General features: G+C 41.8%; 1 protein-coding gene across 2 annotated transcripts in view; it reads left to right on the top strand.

The window, feature by feature from the left end:
* The window catches only part of KCNK10 (potassium two pore domain channel subfamily K member 10), a 116,996-nt gene that overhangs the window by 65,294 nt on the left and 36,180 nt on the right, over positions 1-15,522 (top strand). For both annotated transcript variants that reach the window (XM_081048519.1, XM_081048518.1), the window contains exon 3: positions 11,181-11,298. In XM_081048519.1, the coding sequence (XP_080904645.1) occupies positions 11,181-11,298 (118 nt within the window). The remainder of the gene's footprint in view (positions 1-11,180; positions 11,299-15,522) is intronic.

The following is a 15,522-nucleotide window of genomic DNA, read 5'->3' as shown; positions in this document are numbered from 1 at the left end:
GGATATTTTGCTGCGGTCCTAGGCATGGACCTTTGGTATTGTCATGGTGACTAAGGCTGCTGTACTGCCGATAAGGGGAGGGCCAGAGATCATGCGCTGCCATATTGTTCTCCCCAGGAGCAAGAGATGTTGGTTAATTTACATAACCCATGAACATTTCCCAAGATGGTGACATTTTCCATTCTCTTCTTCTGCCAAGTTCAAAATCACTCGCTCACTCACTCACTTGCTCACTCATTCATTATTTCACTCATTCATTCACCACATCTGTTGATTGCTTGCTGTGTGCCAAACTCAATGTTAAGTACTGGGGACATAATGGTAAATAAAAGACAGACATAGTCCTTGCCCTCCTGGAGCTTATGGCTAGGGTGACCAAGTATCCCAGTTTTTGTGGTTCTGGAGTAATTGTTAATAGCATCCCTTCTTCTTTCTCAAAAAGTGTCGTGCTTTGAAAGATTGATGATATAGTCATCCTGCTGATAGGAAGTGGTAGAGGCAAATAAGTACTCAAGTAAGTATAAATCACATCAGATGGACGTTGCAAAGCAGAGGGAGGTAGAGCCATGGGGCACCAGAGAGAATGTAGGAGCAGGAGAACGGACTTCGCAGGGCAGGGCTTCCAGGACCCAGAGCTGAGTGCCGGGGCTTGGCAGTGGAAGGTGTCTAAGGACTGGGAGAAGGGAGCCAATATGGTTGGAGGTCAGTTAGTAAAGGGAACTTGGGAAGCCATTAGACGGGAGACCGGCAGGGGCCAAACCTTGCTGGGCCTGGTATGGCATTTTACCCTAAGAGCCCAGTGAGGCTGTGGCTACGTTTCCAGCAGCCGGGTGACATGATCTGATCAGTCAGCACGTTGCCATTTGGGTCCATCATGTAAACCCAAAGCATAACAGTGGTAGTTGTAAGCTGGTTTTAAGTCATTCATTCATTCATTCATTCATTCATTCAACTGAACATTTATGGCGTGCCAACTATGACATTCTGCCAAGTTTTAATTTGGATTTCTGAACCTCAGAGGTGTCAAAACTCAAGTCTTGGGGGAAGCCTTCATGGACCGTCCATGGTGGGTGGTGTCCTGTTTGGCCCCATGACATCAGGCACTCATGGTTTCCTCTGCACTTGTTAGACTCTAGTGGGTGATCAGGATTTTTCTCATCTGTTTCCTTGCCACGACTGTGAGCTCTTTCCAGTTGAGTCTGTGTCTTTTATTGATGTATCCCTCATGCCTGGCACCGTGATCAGCCTAAAGAAGATGCTGGAGGTTTGAGGAATGAAGGAAGGAATGGGGACTTCTGTATCTGTTTTGGAGACCAAGAGCCCTTCGTTTAGAACCTTCAAGAAGCAAAGCAGAAAATGATTTTCTTTCTGTGCAATGGAAGTCCTTTCTTTTTGTTCTTGTTGTCAACAGTACTTCTTTCTTCTTCTTTTTTTTTTTTAACTTTTATTTATTTTAAGTGTGTTTTTCCAGGACCCATCAGCTCCAAGTCAAGTAGTTGTTTCAAGCTAGTTGTGGAGAGCACAGCTCACACTGGCCCAGGTGGGGATCGAACTGGCATCCCTACTGCTAAGAGCACTGGGCTGTAACCAACTGAGCTAACAAGCTGCCCCAACAATACTTCTTTCAAATCATCATTCTGTCTTCTTTATGTATGAGCAAATTCCCATGGTGTCTCTAGCTCCCAAAGCTTTACATATTTAGGAATGTAAGGATTTTAAGGAAAGCATGGCCCCTGGGACATCCATTCAGCAGCCTATGGAAAGCCTTGCTGTGAGTTGGAGAGCAGAGCCAGACAAGCTTTCTCCTTCCCTGCTCTGGGCCATCCCTTCTTCCAAGCAGCCTTTGTGCAGGAAGTTTAGGCTGAAGCCCAGGCAGCGAGTGACCTTTAGTGAATGCAGCTTTGGGTTCTTTGTGGCCAAGGATACAGCTCTGACAAGTTGAAGCAACTCCCTCAGCTGCTGCGCTGAAGTCAGAGGGCTCCTTTTTCCCCGCAAAGCAGTCATACAGAAGAAGATGGTTCGGTGCGTATAAGACTGGGCTTGTAGCCCGCCTCCCCTGACCCCCCACGCGCTGTCCCTACAGGCCTCCACTTCATTATTATTATTGTTTTTATCCTCGGGCTGTTGATTCCATCACTGTTTAGTGAAGAAGATCTAAAGCTTTTAAGTCAGAAATTAAAGAGCTAATGGATATTGGCATGTCACTGGAAAAGTGAATTTGCAAATGAGAATTCAATGTTCCCCAAAAAACTCCCATAAAAATAAAACAAAAACCCAACAACGAATGCTGTTGTGTTCACATTTATATACAAATGTGCATGTGTTTGCTTCCTATTTAAAGTGAAGCGCAAATCTCGTTTAGTGACATTTTGGCGGTGTGTGGCTTGTACAATTATTTTCATTACTTATAATCAAATGTATTTATTTAGATAACTCATATTTACTGAATGTCTGTCATGAAGCAGGTGCGGTGTTAAGCTCTAGTGATTAGAAGAAAAATGACAAGATGTGCAAGATGCCTACTCATTGTTCTCCAGAAGCTTCCAGTCCAGTATTAGGTGTCACTAACCCTTGCATGGTGTTTCCGCTAGCCAGGCACTACTCTAAATGTTTTCTGTATTTTAAGTCATTTAATCTTTACAATGATCCTTGGAGGGAGGGGTAACGAGGAACAGAGAAGTTAAGTAACTTTCCCATGCTTAAGTTAGATGTGGAAGTGGGATCTGTACTTGGGCAATCTGCCTCCAGAACCTGTGCGTTTCAGCCATGATGCTCGATTCCCAGCTAGCTGGGGAGACCGTCATGGCTGGGGTGGTGAGTTAGAGTCTGGTGTGACTGGTGCTGGAAGATAAGGAAACATGCAGGCTTCTCTGCACAGAGCAGGAGTCTGACTTAACCTGTGGGACCCCCAGAAGGACCTGCATTCACCTGTAAGAAGCTGACAGAGCCTAATGGTTATCTGCTGGTCGTGCCCTAGAGGGATGTGGCTTTGAGTCTTCACATCAGGTGCTGAGGCTGGATCAATATATTCTATTTAAAACCAAAGTACATGAGCCTTCATTCAGGTCTGCAGTTAAGAGCAGCTTCTTAGTCTACATGGAGAACACATATTTCTCTCCCTTTCTCGGTGGAAAAGAGCAAAAGAGATGAAAAGCTTGAGGATGCCGGTTTTAGAAAAATGAGGACCAAAAGTAGAAATTCCTACTTCTCTATATTGTCTTTTTTTCTGGTGGATGAAGGTGACATAAGAGATGAGCTTTAGAAAAATGTTTGCACGCTGGACAGAGAGCCGTCTGTGGGAGACAGGAGAAGGCCAGAATGAAAACAGTGGATTGTTAACCAGTCCCAGCTCTGCCACTTACTAACTACTGCAACTGTGGGCAAGTTACTTCTGCTTCTGTTGTCTCATGTATAGAATGGAAATAATAGTAGGATTTATTATTACAGTTTTTGTGTGTGTGTGTGAGGGCGGAATGATATAAGAAGGCACATTGCAAATGTTGACGACTATGATTCTTTTTATGTGTAGTCTAGAGCTTTTCCTTGCCTGCCTCCACATGAAACTGTCCTCATTAGCGGAAGGCGCTGACTCTAGGTGCTGACGCATTCTCGAAGGGGACACAGGAAATGAAATATTAATTTCGCATTGATATTGATCACTCAAGAAGAGCAAGAAAGAGTGTAACTAAATAGCTACGATGAAAATAAGGTAACAGAAGTGGCTCTTTTTTAGGATGGTATTAATCATCTATTAAAGGTCAGGCTCTCTCCCACGCAGTGGAAGGAATAGTGATCTTTGATTTAGCTTACACTTCAATAAATTGCAATCCCTGTAGCTGCTTTTGTAGCCCAGTATAAACAGTTTTTCTCCCAGAAATTGGGTAGGCCCATCTTTGATAGGCATAATTTCAAGTGCAGACATGGCAGGGCATACATCATACGTTCTCCACAGGACCAGGGTGATTGTTCAACATCACTTGGCAAATTTATTATTTAGTCTGCAGAGGTTGAGTCCAAGCTGAGAAAAAAGATGACAGTCTGAAAGTTTATTGATCTTCTCAGGCAAGGCGTACGCATATATCCCCGCTTCCTTAGTGGACCTGAGGCTTTCCTCATGGTTTAAAATTTCTCTTGTTTCATCCTTCCATGTAGTCAAAGAGAGAGACAATTAATTCTACATTGTCAGGCACAACTTGGAAAGTAAAAGAGCTCCCCCAAATATGGCTGGAACCCACATGACAATGTTGAGACACATGAGTCATACCAGGTGCTGAGGAACTGAGTTTTAGAACATCTTCTCCCCAAAGAATTAACTAACGGTCGTAAGGAAAGCAAGCTTGTCTAGGACCATCAGCTCTGAATACGAGGCCTAGTTCATCTTGGGTTTTTCTCTCTCTTATTCTCCAAACAGATTCTTCACACTCGTCCTGTCCATTCTGCAGTTGGCCTTTACTCTAGATTTACAACTGGGCTGTAAAGTTCTGGTGAAAGCCTCGCTTCCCTGGGGACCTGGGGAAAGGCTAATATTTGCACATAGCTGGATACTGAGGACAGCAGGAAAATAAACACCACCTAACATTCACCATGGCGCTGAAGTTGCCTTTCTCTTTGCCTTGTTGTGGCCAGGCCTGGTTTTTGTGAGCATTCGTGGGAGACTCCGAGGTGGTGCGGCCACAGGATGGCCAGTCTACTCAGGCCAGCACAGGCCTGATGCCACATTGACTATCTGCCTGGGTGGGAGGTGAAGGCATATATACATCAATACCCTTTCCCTTCTCCCTTTACTTCTCATAGACACGTGGGGTGCCCAGCCTGAGTGGGAGCCAGCCTGCTCTCCCCAGAGGCAGGGAGTTGTGCCAAGAGGGTCTGAGAGGGGGAGAAAGAACACAGAAGGTGGAGAGGAGCTGCCTTTCCAACATTTAGGATGACGACCTCCCTGTTGGCAATTCCAATAGCATCCACACGCTAGCTTTGCCATGTACTAGATGTGCGATCACGGATGAGGGTCCACACCAAGTCTCATGTGCTCCATGGGGACGTAGCAATGCCCACCTCGTGGGGTCATCATGAGGGTGAACTGAGTTCACTTGTGCACTAGTACGTTCTCAGGAAGGGTTCCTGTTATTAATATTCATATATAGGAAATGACAAGGCACACTGCCAAAAGTCTCATTCATATACATTAAGAAAAAAAAGTCCTAACAACAACCGTGCAAGGAAGGTCCCTCATTTTATAGATGAGGAAACCGAGGCTCAGAGAAACTGCGTAACTTACACAGGCTGGACATTTGCCTCTCTCTCCACGAACTATCTCTGTTGCAAGGGCAATATGTGAGGTGTTTCCATGCTCCCCCTCTCTACTGAAGCAGAGACTTCTTGGAATCAGCCACAGAAGAGCTGGGGGTGGCTCCAGGTCTCCTCGCCGATGCCCTCCTACTATTGTTTGTGATATTATGATGTGGCCTTGCATGTGGACGTAAAACTTGCCTTTCCCCAGGGCCAGCATCTTCCGTTCTGCTGCTGTGAGATATTTATATATGAAACACTTCCGAAGCAGGAGAAATGAAAAGCAACTGTGGCACACAAATTAATACCAGACTTCGACTTCCTACCTGAGGCCCTTCCGCCACAAATGTGTGAGGAGGTGGAAAGGTGCTGCTGGGGTTTTTAATCATTAGGGGCATTTCTGAGTTGTAATGCATGTGGTCTGACAATTTGCCATAGGGTACCTCTGAGGGTCTGTGGCTTTCCTTCTGTCCATTAATGGCTGAAAGTTTGCTCGCTTTTAATACCTTTTTGAAGCCACTGTTCACACTCACCTCTTCATCTTGCCTCAGGCTCTGGCTAACTATGAACTTCATAAATCTCTTTGCTGACCGTGTCTTCTCGGGACCAAGAACGTTGTAGACACAGAGCCACCTTTGTGCCCTCAGAATAGGGGTCCTTTCCTTTGGTCCCTGTGGTGTAAGCTCTTAGTAAAGTAATTGTACGTCCTAGGTTACACCTGCCCTGTGGTCCCAGCATGAACAGAGCCCCCCTTTCACCCTGCAAGTATCCTGGATGGGGCCATAAATCAAATGATCACCCTAGCTATTAGTGTCCATGCATATGGCACCCATCGGTGGTATTCTTCAGCTGATCTCAGACAACTGAGTGATTATTGTGCTACTTTTGTGTGTCTTTCTTTTTGGTGCCACATAAGAAAACAGATTATCTCACCGAGTACACAGATCATAGGAGAAAAGCCACAGACAGTTAGTGGTCCCCTGTGGGTCATCATTCATCCCATTGTAGTACTTGCTCTCATGATGGTATCTGTGCCGTCCAGAAAGTGATTTACGCAGCCCGTCATTGCCTTATGGCATTACAGCACTGGGGGAAGCTGGAGGGGGGTGTCCAAGGGATTGTTACCTCCCCTCTTCTTTCTTCTTTCACATCAATCTCAGACCCTCCTCACTTCGTGAGAGGCTGTGGTTTCTCTGTTATACCTTTCAGGCGGTCCTAATGCATGGGGTTGGGGGTCGGGGTAGGAGGATGGAGAGTTTTGTTTGATCTTTTAAGCCAAACAGCACGGGGATCCGTTACATCATTTCATTATCTATGTATTCAGACATTTCTAATGGGCTGGCTTATCTACACTTTTCCAGCCTGAATGCAGAGAGGAAAAAACACCTTAAAAGCAAATGTGTTTAATTTTAAAATATTGTACTTGAGTTCAAAGAATGATGATTATTAGAAAATATTTTAGAAGATGAATGAAGTTAGAGCTATGAACTCCATCAGAAATATTCTTATTAAGCTAAAAATGATGTTATTAATTCAAGAGATAACAGTCGTTTATACTGGGCTTTGCCTGCACGTACATAACCCGAGTTTGCTGATTCATTTTAATTCTGGTGGTTTGCAGGAGTCTTTCTGACTGATCAGACCTAGATAGAATCAAACCTCATTCCATACTGGGGATTGTCCAAAGCCTTAGCAAGAGCTTGGTGACTCGTTGAAGGACTTATCTTTCTCCTTCTTACTTCTAATTCTAAGTCACCCTCTGGCCCCACTGTACCCACAGCAACCCTTTTATTTAATTTCCACAAAACTACTTCCCCAGGGCATTTGTGTGTATAGCTCACCTTACTGAAGATTTGGGGGAGTGAGAGAGGAATTTCCATCACAAATATAAGGCAAGTTAAAGTTGGATACTGGAAGGACGTGCTCTTCAAAGTCCTGGGTGTTGCTGCAACTGACCTTGAACCTTCCACTGATCAACTGACCCTCCTTTCTCTCTCTTTCTGTCTTTCTTTCCTCCTTTGTCAGGGCTTTCTTTCTCTTTTTTTCTGCTCCCTCCCTCTCAGAGTATAAAACCAACCTTTCCCCATTTTTATTTGTTTATTTTTAAATTTAATTTTTAATGCAGCACAATTAAGCTCTCAATCAGTTCCAAAAACCAAATGAAGTTTCGTGCCTCCACTTCCAAGGAAGTGGTCGAATTAGAACTGGTCCAATTAGAACTGGTCCCTTGTGTGGTCCCTTCTGCTTAATTTTTTGGACAATGGCAATTCTTTCCCCTCACCTCCGTCTGAAGGTGAGCCTGGGATGGGGGAGGAGGAGTGTGTTCTGGATACCATATGTAGAGTAAAGGGCAATACCACAGTTTTTGAATTCTGGCTTAGCTGGCTTATCTGCTTCCTGTGTGACCTAGGGTAAGTTACTTAACATTCCTGAGCCTGCTTTCTTATCAGGAAATTGGGGGATAACATTACTTTTTTGCAAGTTGTAGAAAGGATCAAATGGAATAATTGTTCTATAATGCCTGGCTTAATGTATGCACTCAACAAATGAAAAAGTTTCCTTTCGTTTCCACTGATAAACATGTTCCTTGAGGGTTGCATATGTTTTTTGATGGAACAAATAATCATCTCTGCCTGTCTTTGCTGCAAATCTGTATTTTTATATGCAGCACTGGGTCTGCTTATGATATTTATGTGCAATACTCAGCACAGTGAGACTTCTCTTTGCAGCTTCATAGAAGTTATAAATATTAGGTATTGATGGTGTGATTTGAGGCCACCTAAGTGACTGAGGCCTAGAGCTGTCCCTGAGGTATTATTTCCAGGTGGGCCCATCAGAGCTGAATAGACAATGAGGAGATAAACATTAGTTAAGTCCTGTGGTTTGATCTGACAGTACTCACAGCACAGGGAAAATAGATATTTTACCAGCAAAAGGGACTCGCCATCTGTCTTTCTTCTAGAGCAGAACAGAGCAAAGCCCCTAATGAATTAAATGATTGTTGTCAATTAGACCAATTTAATCCATTGGCAAAGACAGCCTGCATGTATCCTATGCAGCTGGATTTAAATTTGGGGGTTCCAGAATTTATGTTAGAAACAGTGGCCAGCATAATATTTCATGTTCTTAGAGGCAGGTAAGAATCAACTAAAGACTTCAACAAAAGAAAATATTTTCTATTGTTGGGTCAATTGTCTGGGGGTCTGCCAAATCCAGCTTGCTGCCTGGTTTTGTACAATGCGTGACCTAAGAATGCTTTTTGCATATTTAAAGGGTTGTAAAAAGAAGAGGAAAATATTCAACAGAAACCATACGTGGCCCACAAAGCCTAAAATATCTGGTACTTTATGAAAAAAGGTTGCTGATCTCTGGTCTAAAGAGTTTGAAGGTAAAAACATAAGGATGATCGACTTTTTCAGTTATAATCTGATTTGTGGCAACCACTGTCTGTCGGTTTTAGCAAAGCTTAGTGGGCATTATTTAGGATAAATATAATCACATTTCAATATTTAATTACATCTTTTTATTTTCACATGGGGTTATTCCAACTTTGTTCGGGAAATGGAGTCTCTAGAAGTACCTCATAAGTCTGTCACCTCCCTCTGAAGGCCCTACCCATCACTTCCGTACTATAGCTCACCTGTTTGAAATCTCTTCCTATCATCTTCTCTGGCCTGAGAGCTGTTGGTTGAAGCCATCTCAGGAAGAGCTCCTGAGAAATTTTCACCTTATTCTATGCATGTCTCCTGGGAGAAGTGGGCCTGGATTAGACTCTGAAGGATGGGCACGTCGAGGGGAGGGCATAAGCAGAGTGACTGTCTCATGGAATGTTCTGCTTGGGCTGGAGACTTTTATAGTAGTGTGAGATGAGGATGGATCATCAATGTGGCCAGTTTGTTGGAAATTTTAAGGTGTATGGAATTCCAGATCCAGCAGTCAGTGAGAAGTCATTGTCACTTATTTTAAAAGGGAGCAATATGTGTCTGTGTGAGGGGGGAGTGAAATGACAATCATGAAATTGGCTATTAGTTAAACCCTAACTGGATGCTGGGCTAAGCACACTACAAGGACCATCTCATTTAAACCTCACAACAACTCTGCGGGGGAAGGTATTTTTATCACCAGTTTGCAAATGAGGAGGTGTGGGCTTAGAGAAATTAAAATAATTTGTCCAACGTTTTGAAGTTAACAACAGCAAGAACCAGGGCAAGCTCTCTGACCTAGGACCCCAAGCTCTCAACTCCTGCACTCCTGAAACAAACTCAATGTAAAACGTTTTAACCAAAGAGAAAAGAGTCAAAAGCAAATAAAATTCTGTCTTCCAGGAATGATCACTTTGGGTGACAATCCTTTTAGGCATCTTTCTATATCTATGCAAAGCAATATGTATGCAATTTGCATAACCCTGGCCTGGACGGCATAAATTTGTGCCTGCAAATTTTACATAAATGGCACCATATTATATACCCTAGTTTTCCCCCACTTAAAACTAAGTTTCTAGATTTTAATTAGTGGGTGTATAATATTTCGCTTTGTGACTGTACCCTCATCCACGTCACTGGTCCCCTATAGAGCACTACAAGTTCTTGAGCAGGGAAATCCTTTTTTTCTGTTTGTTTTACTTTTTTTCTTCTTTCTTCTTTTTTTATTCTAAATTAGTTTCAGGTGCACAAAACAATATAATAGTTAGACATTTATCATTTATATCCCTCACACAATGACAACCACCTTCCTCCATCCATTACCCCTCTGACATCGCACACAGCCATTACATTTCCACTGTTTCTAGTCTTAATGCTGTACTCTGCTTCTTGTAACTATATATATGTATATATATATATATATATATATATGTATATATATATAATTATAATTGGCATTCATTATTGTTCAGCTTCAGGTGTACAGTGCAGGGATCAGACATCTACATCATCCCTGAGGTGGTCTCCCTAATGAGACAAGTGTCCATTGGATATCCTACAAAATCTTTACAACGTTATTGATTACATTCCCCAAATTGACTTTTGTTTCCCGGTGGCAATCTTGTGGTTACTGACTGTACTTTCTAATCCCCTCATCTTCCCCCTTATCCCCACCCGCCCCACTATCAACCCTCAGTTTTTCCTCTATTTCTTGGAGACTGTTTCTGATTAGTTCATTCATTTATTCTTTTCTTTATATTCCACATATAAGTGAGATCATAAGGTATTTGTCTTTCTTTGTCTGACTTATTTCACTGAACATAATGTTCTCTAGGTCTATCCATATTGTTACAAATGGTAAGATTTCCTTCTTCTTCTTTATGGCTGCATAATACTCCATTGTAGAAACCATCAATAAAACAAAAAGGGAGCCTACTGAATGGGAGGAGATATTTGCCAATGATATATCCGATAAGGGGTTAATATCCCAAATTTATGAAAAACTCACTCAGCTCAACTCCAAAAAAACAAGCAACCCAGTTAAAAAATGGGCAGAGGACATGAAGAGACATTTTTCTAAAAAGGACATACAGATGGCAAACAAACATATGAAAAAATGCTCAACCTCACTAATCATTAGAGAAATGCAAATAAAAACCACAATGAGATACCACCTCACCCCCGTCAAAATGGCTATCATCAATAAATCAACAAACAATAAGTGCTGGCGTGGATGTGGAGAAAAGGGAACACTTGTGCACTGTTGGTGGGATTGCAGATTGGTGCAGCCACTTTGGAAAACAGTATGGAGGTATCTCAAAAATATGAAAATGGAACTACCTTATGATCCAGCAATTCCACTCCTGGGTATCTATCCGGAGAAATCCAAATCTCTAATTGAAAAAAGTTTATGCACCCCTATGTTTGTTTTACTTTTTAACTGAGTCTTATGCTTTCTTACTTTTTTTGCAGCATGCACTTGATGCTGACAATGCAGGAGTAAGTCCAATAGGAAATTCTTCCAACAACAGCAGTCACTGGGACCTCGGAAGTGCCTTTTTCTTTGCTGGAACTGTCATCACCACCATAGGTATCCATTTTCTTACTAATCTCTTTTCCTCAGCAGGCCATCCTGAGTAATGGCACCTAGTCAATGCTTTTGTCCTTGCAGAATATATGGCAGCTTGGGGTTCAGAGAAGGCTTATGAAACACTTTCAAATTAATGCAGTGGTTGTAGTGGCTTTCAATAAAAGGAAAGGAGAATGAAGAACATTTTTCAAAGTAAAAGACTCAGTAGGCTTTAGCTTGAAAGGACCTAAGGAAAAGGTTAGTGTGAAAAATCAAAACACAAATTGGTCAGTTGAGCTCAAATTCCTTTTTAAAAATTGTACTTTTTATTAAAGTTACATATACAAGAATCAGAATGTTCTAGAAAGTTTATGAAAAACAGCAGTTGCTACCCTCCTACCCCCTTTTCATCTCCCGAGGGGCAACCATTTTCATTTCTTTTGCTTGGCTATTTTGATATTCATCTCCCTATCTAAATAATCACACTCCTATTGCTACTTCCTGCATTTTTAGTTTTAGAGAATATTTCTTGATTTCCCATTATGGAAGATAAGCAATTAGTTCTCTTTCTCCCCATTCTGCTGTAGAAGAGCTCTCTTTCTGTTCTCCGATCATCCCACTATAGTTTCATTAGGTCAAAATTGAACATTTGCATTTTTTTTTGACTAGGTCAGTGCTCTTGCAATGATTTTCTTCTTATAATATTTATGTGTCTTCTTCTGATGCTTGGAGAGTTTTGTATTTTTGTCTTAGGGGTTAACTTTATAATCATATATAATAACCTTAGTGTTCTATTCCTTAGGCAGTATCTATTACTTCCCTATTATGGGCAATGAGATCTCTTTTCCCTCTCCTTTTCCATCACATAATTTTAGTTGACACCATCCTTTCAATGTGTACTTTTAAATGACTAACTGTGCTTCTGCTTCTATTACATGATTTGCTCACTTAAATGATAACTCTTGGCTCTCAGCTATCACCTATAATGTAGGCAGTATACTTAGCCTCTCCCCTTCTTTCCTTCTTCCACTATCCATTATTCCTCAATGTTTCATTCTGTAACATTTGGGTATCCGTATAATTTACATTCTGTTCTGTTCTCCTGATACGCCCATTTGTTTTAGTTGTGGTTCTACAGTTAAATATTGTCAGTGTTCACCTCTCGTCCTTTTGCCATGGTTTTCCTCATCATCAGTTGCTAGATGGAAACTCATCTTCAGATAGTCAGTCGCCTTAAGAATGGCTCATGGGAGCAATATTTCCTGAGTTCTTGCATTGTTCAAAATGGTAGCCTTCCCTTTGAACGGCAGTTGGGCTGCAAATGAAATCCTTGAGTCACGTCCTTTTTTAAGGGTCTTATAGGTATTGCTTCAGTCCCTTCTGATGTTCACGCTGCTGTGGAGAAATGTGATGTCAGCCTATTTTTTTTTTCTTTTATAGGTGACTTGATCTTTTTGCTCAGCTACTCAAAGGATTATTTCTTTATCTTTCATCTGATATTACTACTAGGTTTTGTTGCTTTTATTTCAGGAAAGTTTTCTTGGTTGTCATCTTTAAACATTTTCTCTGTTGTATGGTTTTAGTTCTGTCCTTTGGAGATTTCAACTACACATATGTCATCACTTCTTTGCCTGTCTTTATGCCTATCATTTTCCCTTTGCTCCTTTTTAACTCTTAAAACTTGGTTTTCAGTTTGGTAGTTTTATCCTCTCTATTCCTTTTTGTGTTTTTCATAGTGCCTATTTTGCCATCTGTTCCTTCCAATTTTATTTTCATTTTGTGATCGTTAGTGGATTTTTTTCCTTCCTATTTTCTTATTTTATAAAATGGCTAAATCAGTGGTCTGTATAATGCATTGAAAACCACTATAGCTGCACTGCAATGTGCACTGATGGTATTTGTATCAACTCGTTAGGATCCCATGAGATTCGTTTATTGAACCGTGTTCATTGACCCACGTAGCACTATGTGATTGAGGAACGGTGGGTCTTTGCACCTAATGAGGAACATTTGCTATGTAACATTTTCTGCCTTTCTTATTTGTTAATACTAAGGAATCTTTGAATTTTGCAAATGACTCCAAGTCCTTGGTTTCTGCTGCCTGGCATCCCTTCACTTATTTACCCTTGTCTTGATAACCCAGCGGTCCCCTTCCCATGCTTGGCCCCCAGGGCTCAGGGAAAAAATCCTCTTATCTAGGCTAAGGAATCCAGTGCCTTGCATGTGTGTGACCACAGTCCTTTGTTCAGAGACAGACGTGAGGTCTGGATTAGCCCAATGAGAGCTTCAGTTCCTGGAAAGAGATTGGCCCAGAATCCTGCCAGTTATTTTCTTTCTATGATGTGTTCATTACTTAGAATTCAGCTAACACTGAATTCTAAAGAAGCAGAGTAAGAAAAGGGCAGTAATAAGTGGGGTCCTGCTCACATCTTTTGAACTTTGAATGGAGCTACCTATGAAGTGTTAAGAAATAAATGTTAGATCTCCTTCTATTTACTGGGATCAGTGCATTTCCTTTTCTGCTTAGGCCAGTCTGCAAGGGGTTTTCTATTGCCCCAAACTGAAAACACCCTAACTAATATACACTTATGAATCAGAGATTATGGAGCGCCAGTAAGTTTCCTCTGACCCTGCTGGCCACTGCAGCTGCCATCTGCCACCTGCTTTGGCCATTTACTCTAGATTTAAAGCAGAGCACCTTATAGGATGAGCCTGTGGGTTCATGGTTCAGTATCCTGGCTACTTTGGAAAGTGCTGCCTCTATAGTGGGAGACAGGGCATTGTGTCATACCTGAAGAAAAGAGGACGCTGAACAGGAAACAATATAAAACACGCGTAAAACACAAACAAACAAAAGTAAATCCCAAGCCAAGCCACACGTACACTTCAGTGTTATGGCTCAGTGTCAGGGCTAGAGGTTGGGTTCTCGTTCTGTTCAACGGGAAAAATGCCCTTCTCTCTCTCGCTTTCTCAATACATTGGAAAATAATGTAAGTTGAACACAGTTAGCAGGCTAAATTTTTAACTCCAGAGTGGAGTGGTCTTTCTAACATCATAGCTAGAGAATTCTACAGAAAACCTTAGTACAATGTTGGTAAGAATTATGAGGGGCGGAAATAATAGTTTTTTCCAATTATTTAGTGGTGAATTCATTCATCACATGTGGTAACAAGGCTCATAAGAAAACTCAGAGTCCACTAATTCTTCCAGTTCTTCCTGAGAAATTTTCCAGTATTTAGGACTCTGGAAGTGGGGCAGCTGGAGCTGAGGAGCTGTCTTTTCGTTATTTGTGAAATGTATAAACATTAGCCTGCTTGCTTGAGGTCATAAAATTTGTGACATAATACTGTAAACATTTTCCAATATTACTAAGCTTCTTTGATAAACGTAGTCTTTGATGGGTTCCATTGGATCTACTATCCACGTTATAATCACACGTTCTTGGAGGCTGAAGCTATTTTTACTTTTGTGATAGTACGATACCACGATGAAAACCTTTGTGCATGAAGTATGGTCTTCATCTCCAGTTATTTCCTTGGAAAAATCCCCAAGGGACTGCTGTGTCCAAGGGTGTGGACCTTTTTAAAAGCTCACCAAATTGCTTTACAGAAAGACTCTCATGAGACCAATGAGGTTATGTACTTTTTAGACACACAAAAACGTGTTCATTACTTAGAATGTGTATAGAGAGATCTTAGGAATAATAGATTCTTTTCTGAAAAGCAGGACCCTACTCAGTTTCAGAGGTCCCTTTTGTCTGAAGATATTAAAGCTGTTTTTTTTTAAAAAAGCTTCCCCCCCCCCTTTTGTACTCAGACATACAGAAAGATTTATAAGTGTATAGCAAAAGGGAACACATTCAAGTGCTTCTCCAGACCAGGAGCCTTGCCAGAAGGGAGACTGGACTCTACTCAGTCTTTGTTGAGGACATCCTGCACCTGTCGCCTTTGTCAGTAACTAATGCTGATGCTGATGTGAGAAAGTCCCACCTGCACTAGAATGGTGACTGCCGGTGGGTCCCCAGTACCTAGTTTTTCTAAACTGGAGGAATGATACTCACTCCTGAATGCAGAAGCTTTTCCACAAACCATCACTTGCAAAAGGCATTCTTACCAATAGCTCTGGATGCAATTGGATTCTAGTTTTCCAGGCATTTTTGGATTGAGCCACCTGACTCCACCCACATCAGAGAGAGCCCCTGGTCAGGTTCCAGATGATAGTCAGAAACTGGTACTTGCCTGGTGG

Source organism: Rhinolophus hipposideros (assembly GCF_964194185.1).
Source record: "Rhinolophus hipposideros genome assembly, chromosome: 5".
Lineage (NCBI taxonomy): Eukaryota > Metazoa > Chordata > Mammalia > Chiroptera > Rhinolophidae > Rhinolophus > Rhinolophus hipposideros.
Note: the sequence above shows the minus strand (reverse complement) of the source record. Positions and strands in the feature narration are given on the sequence as shown.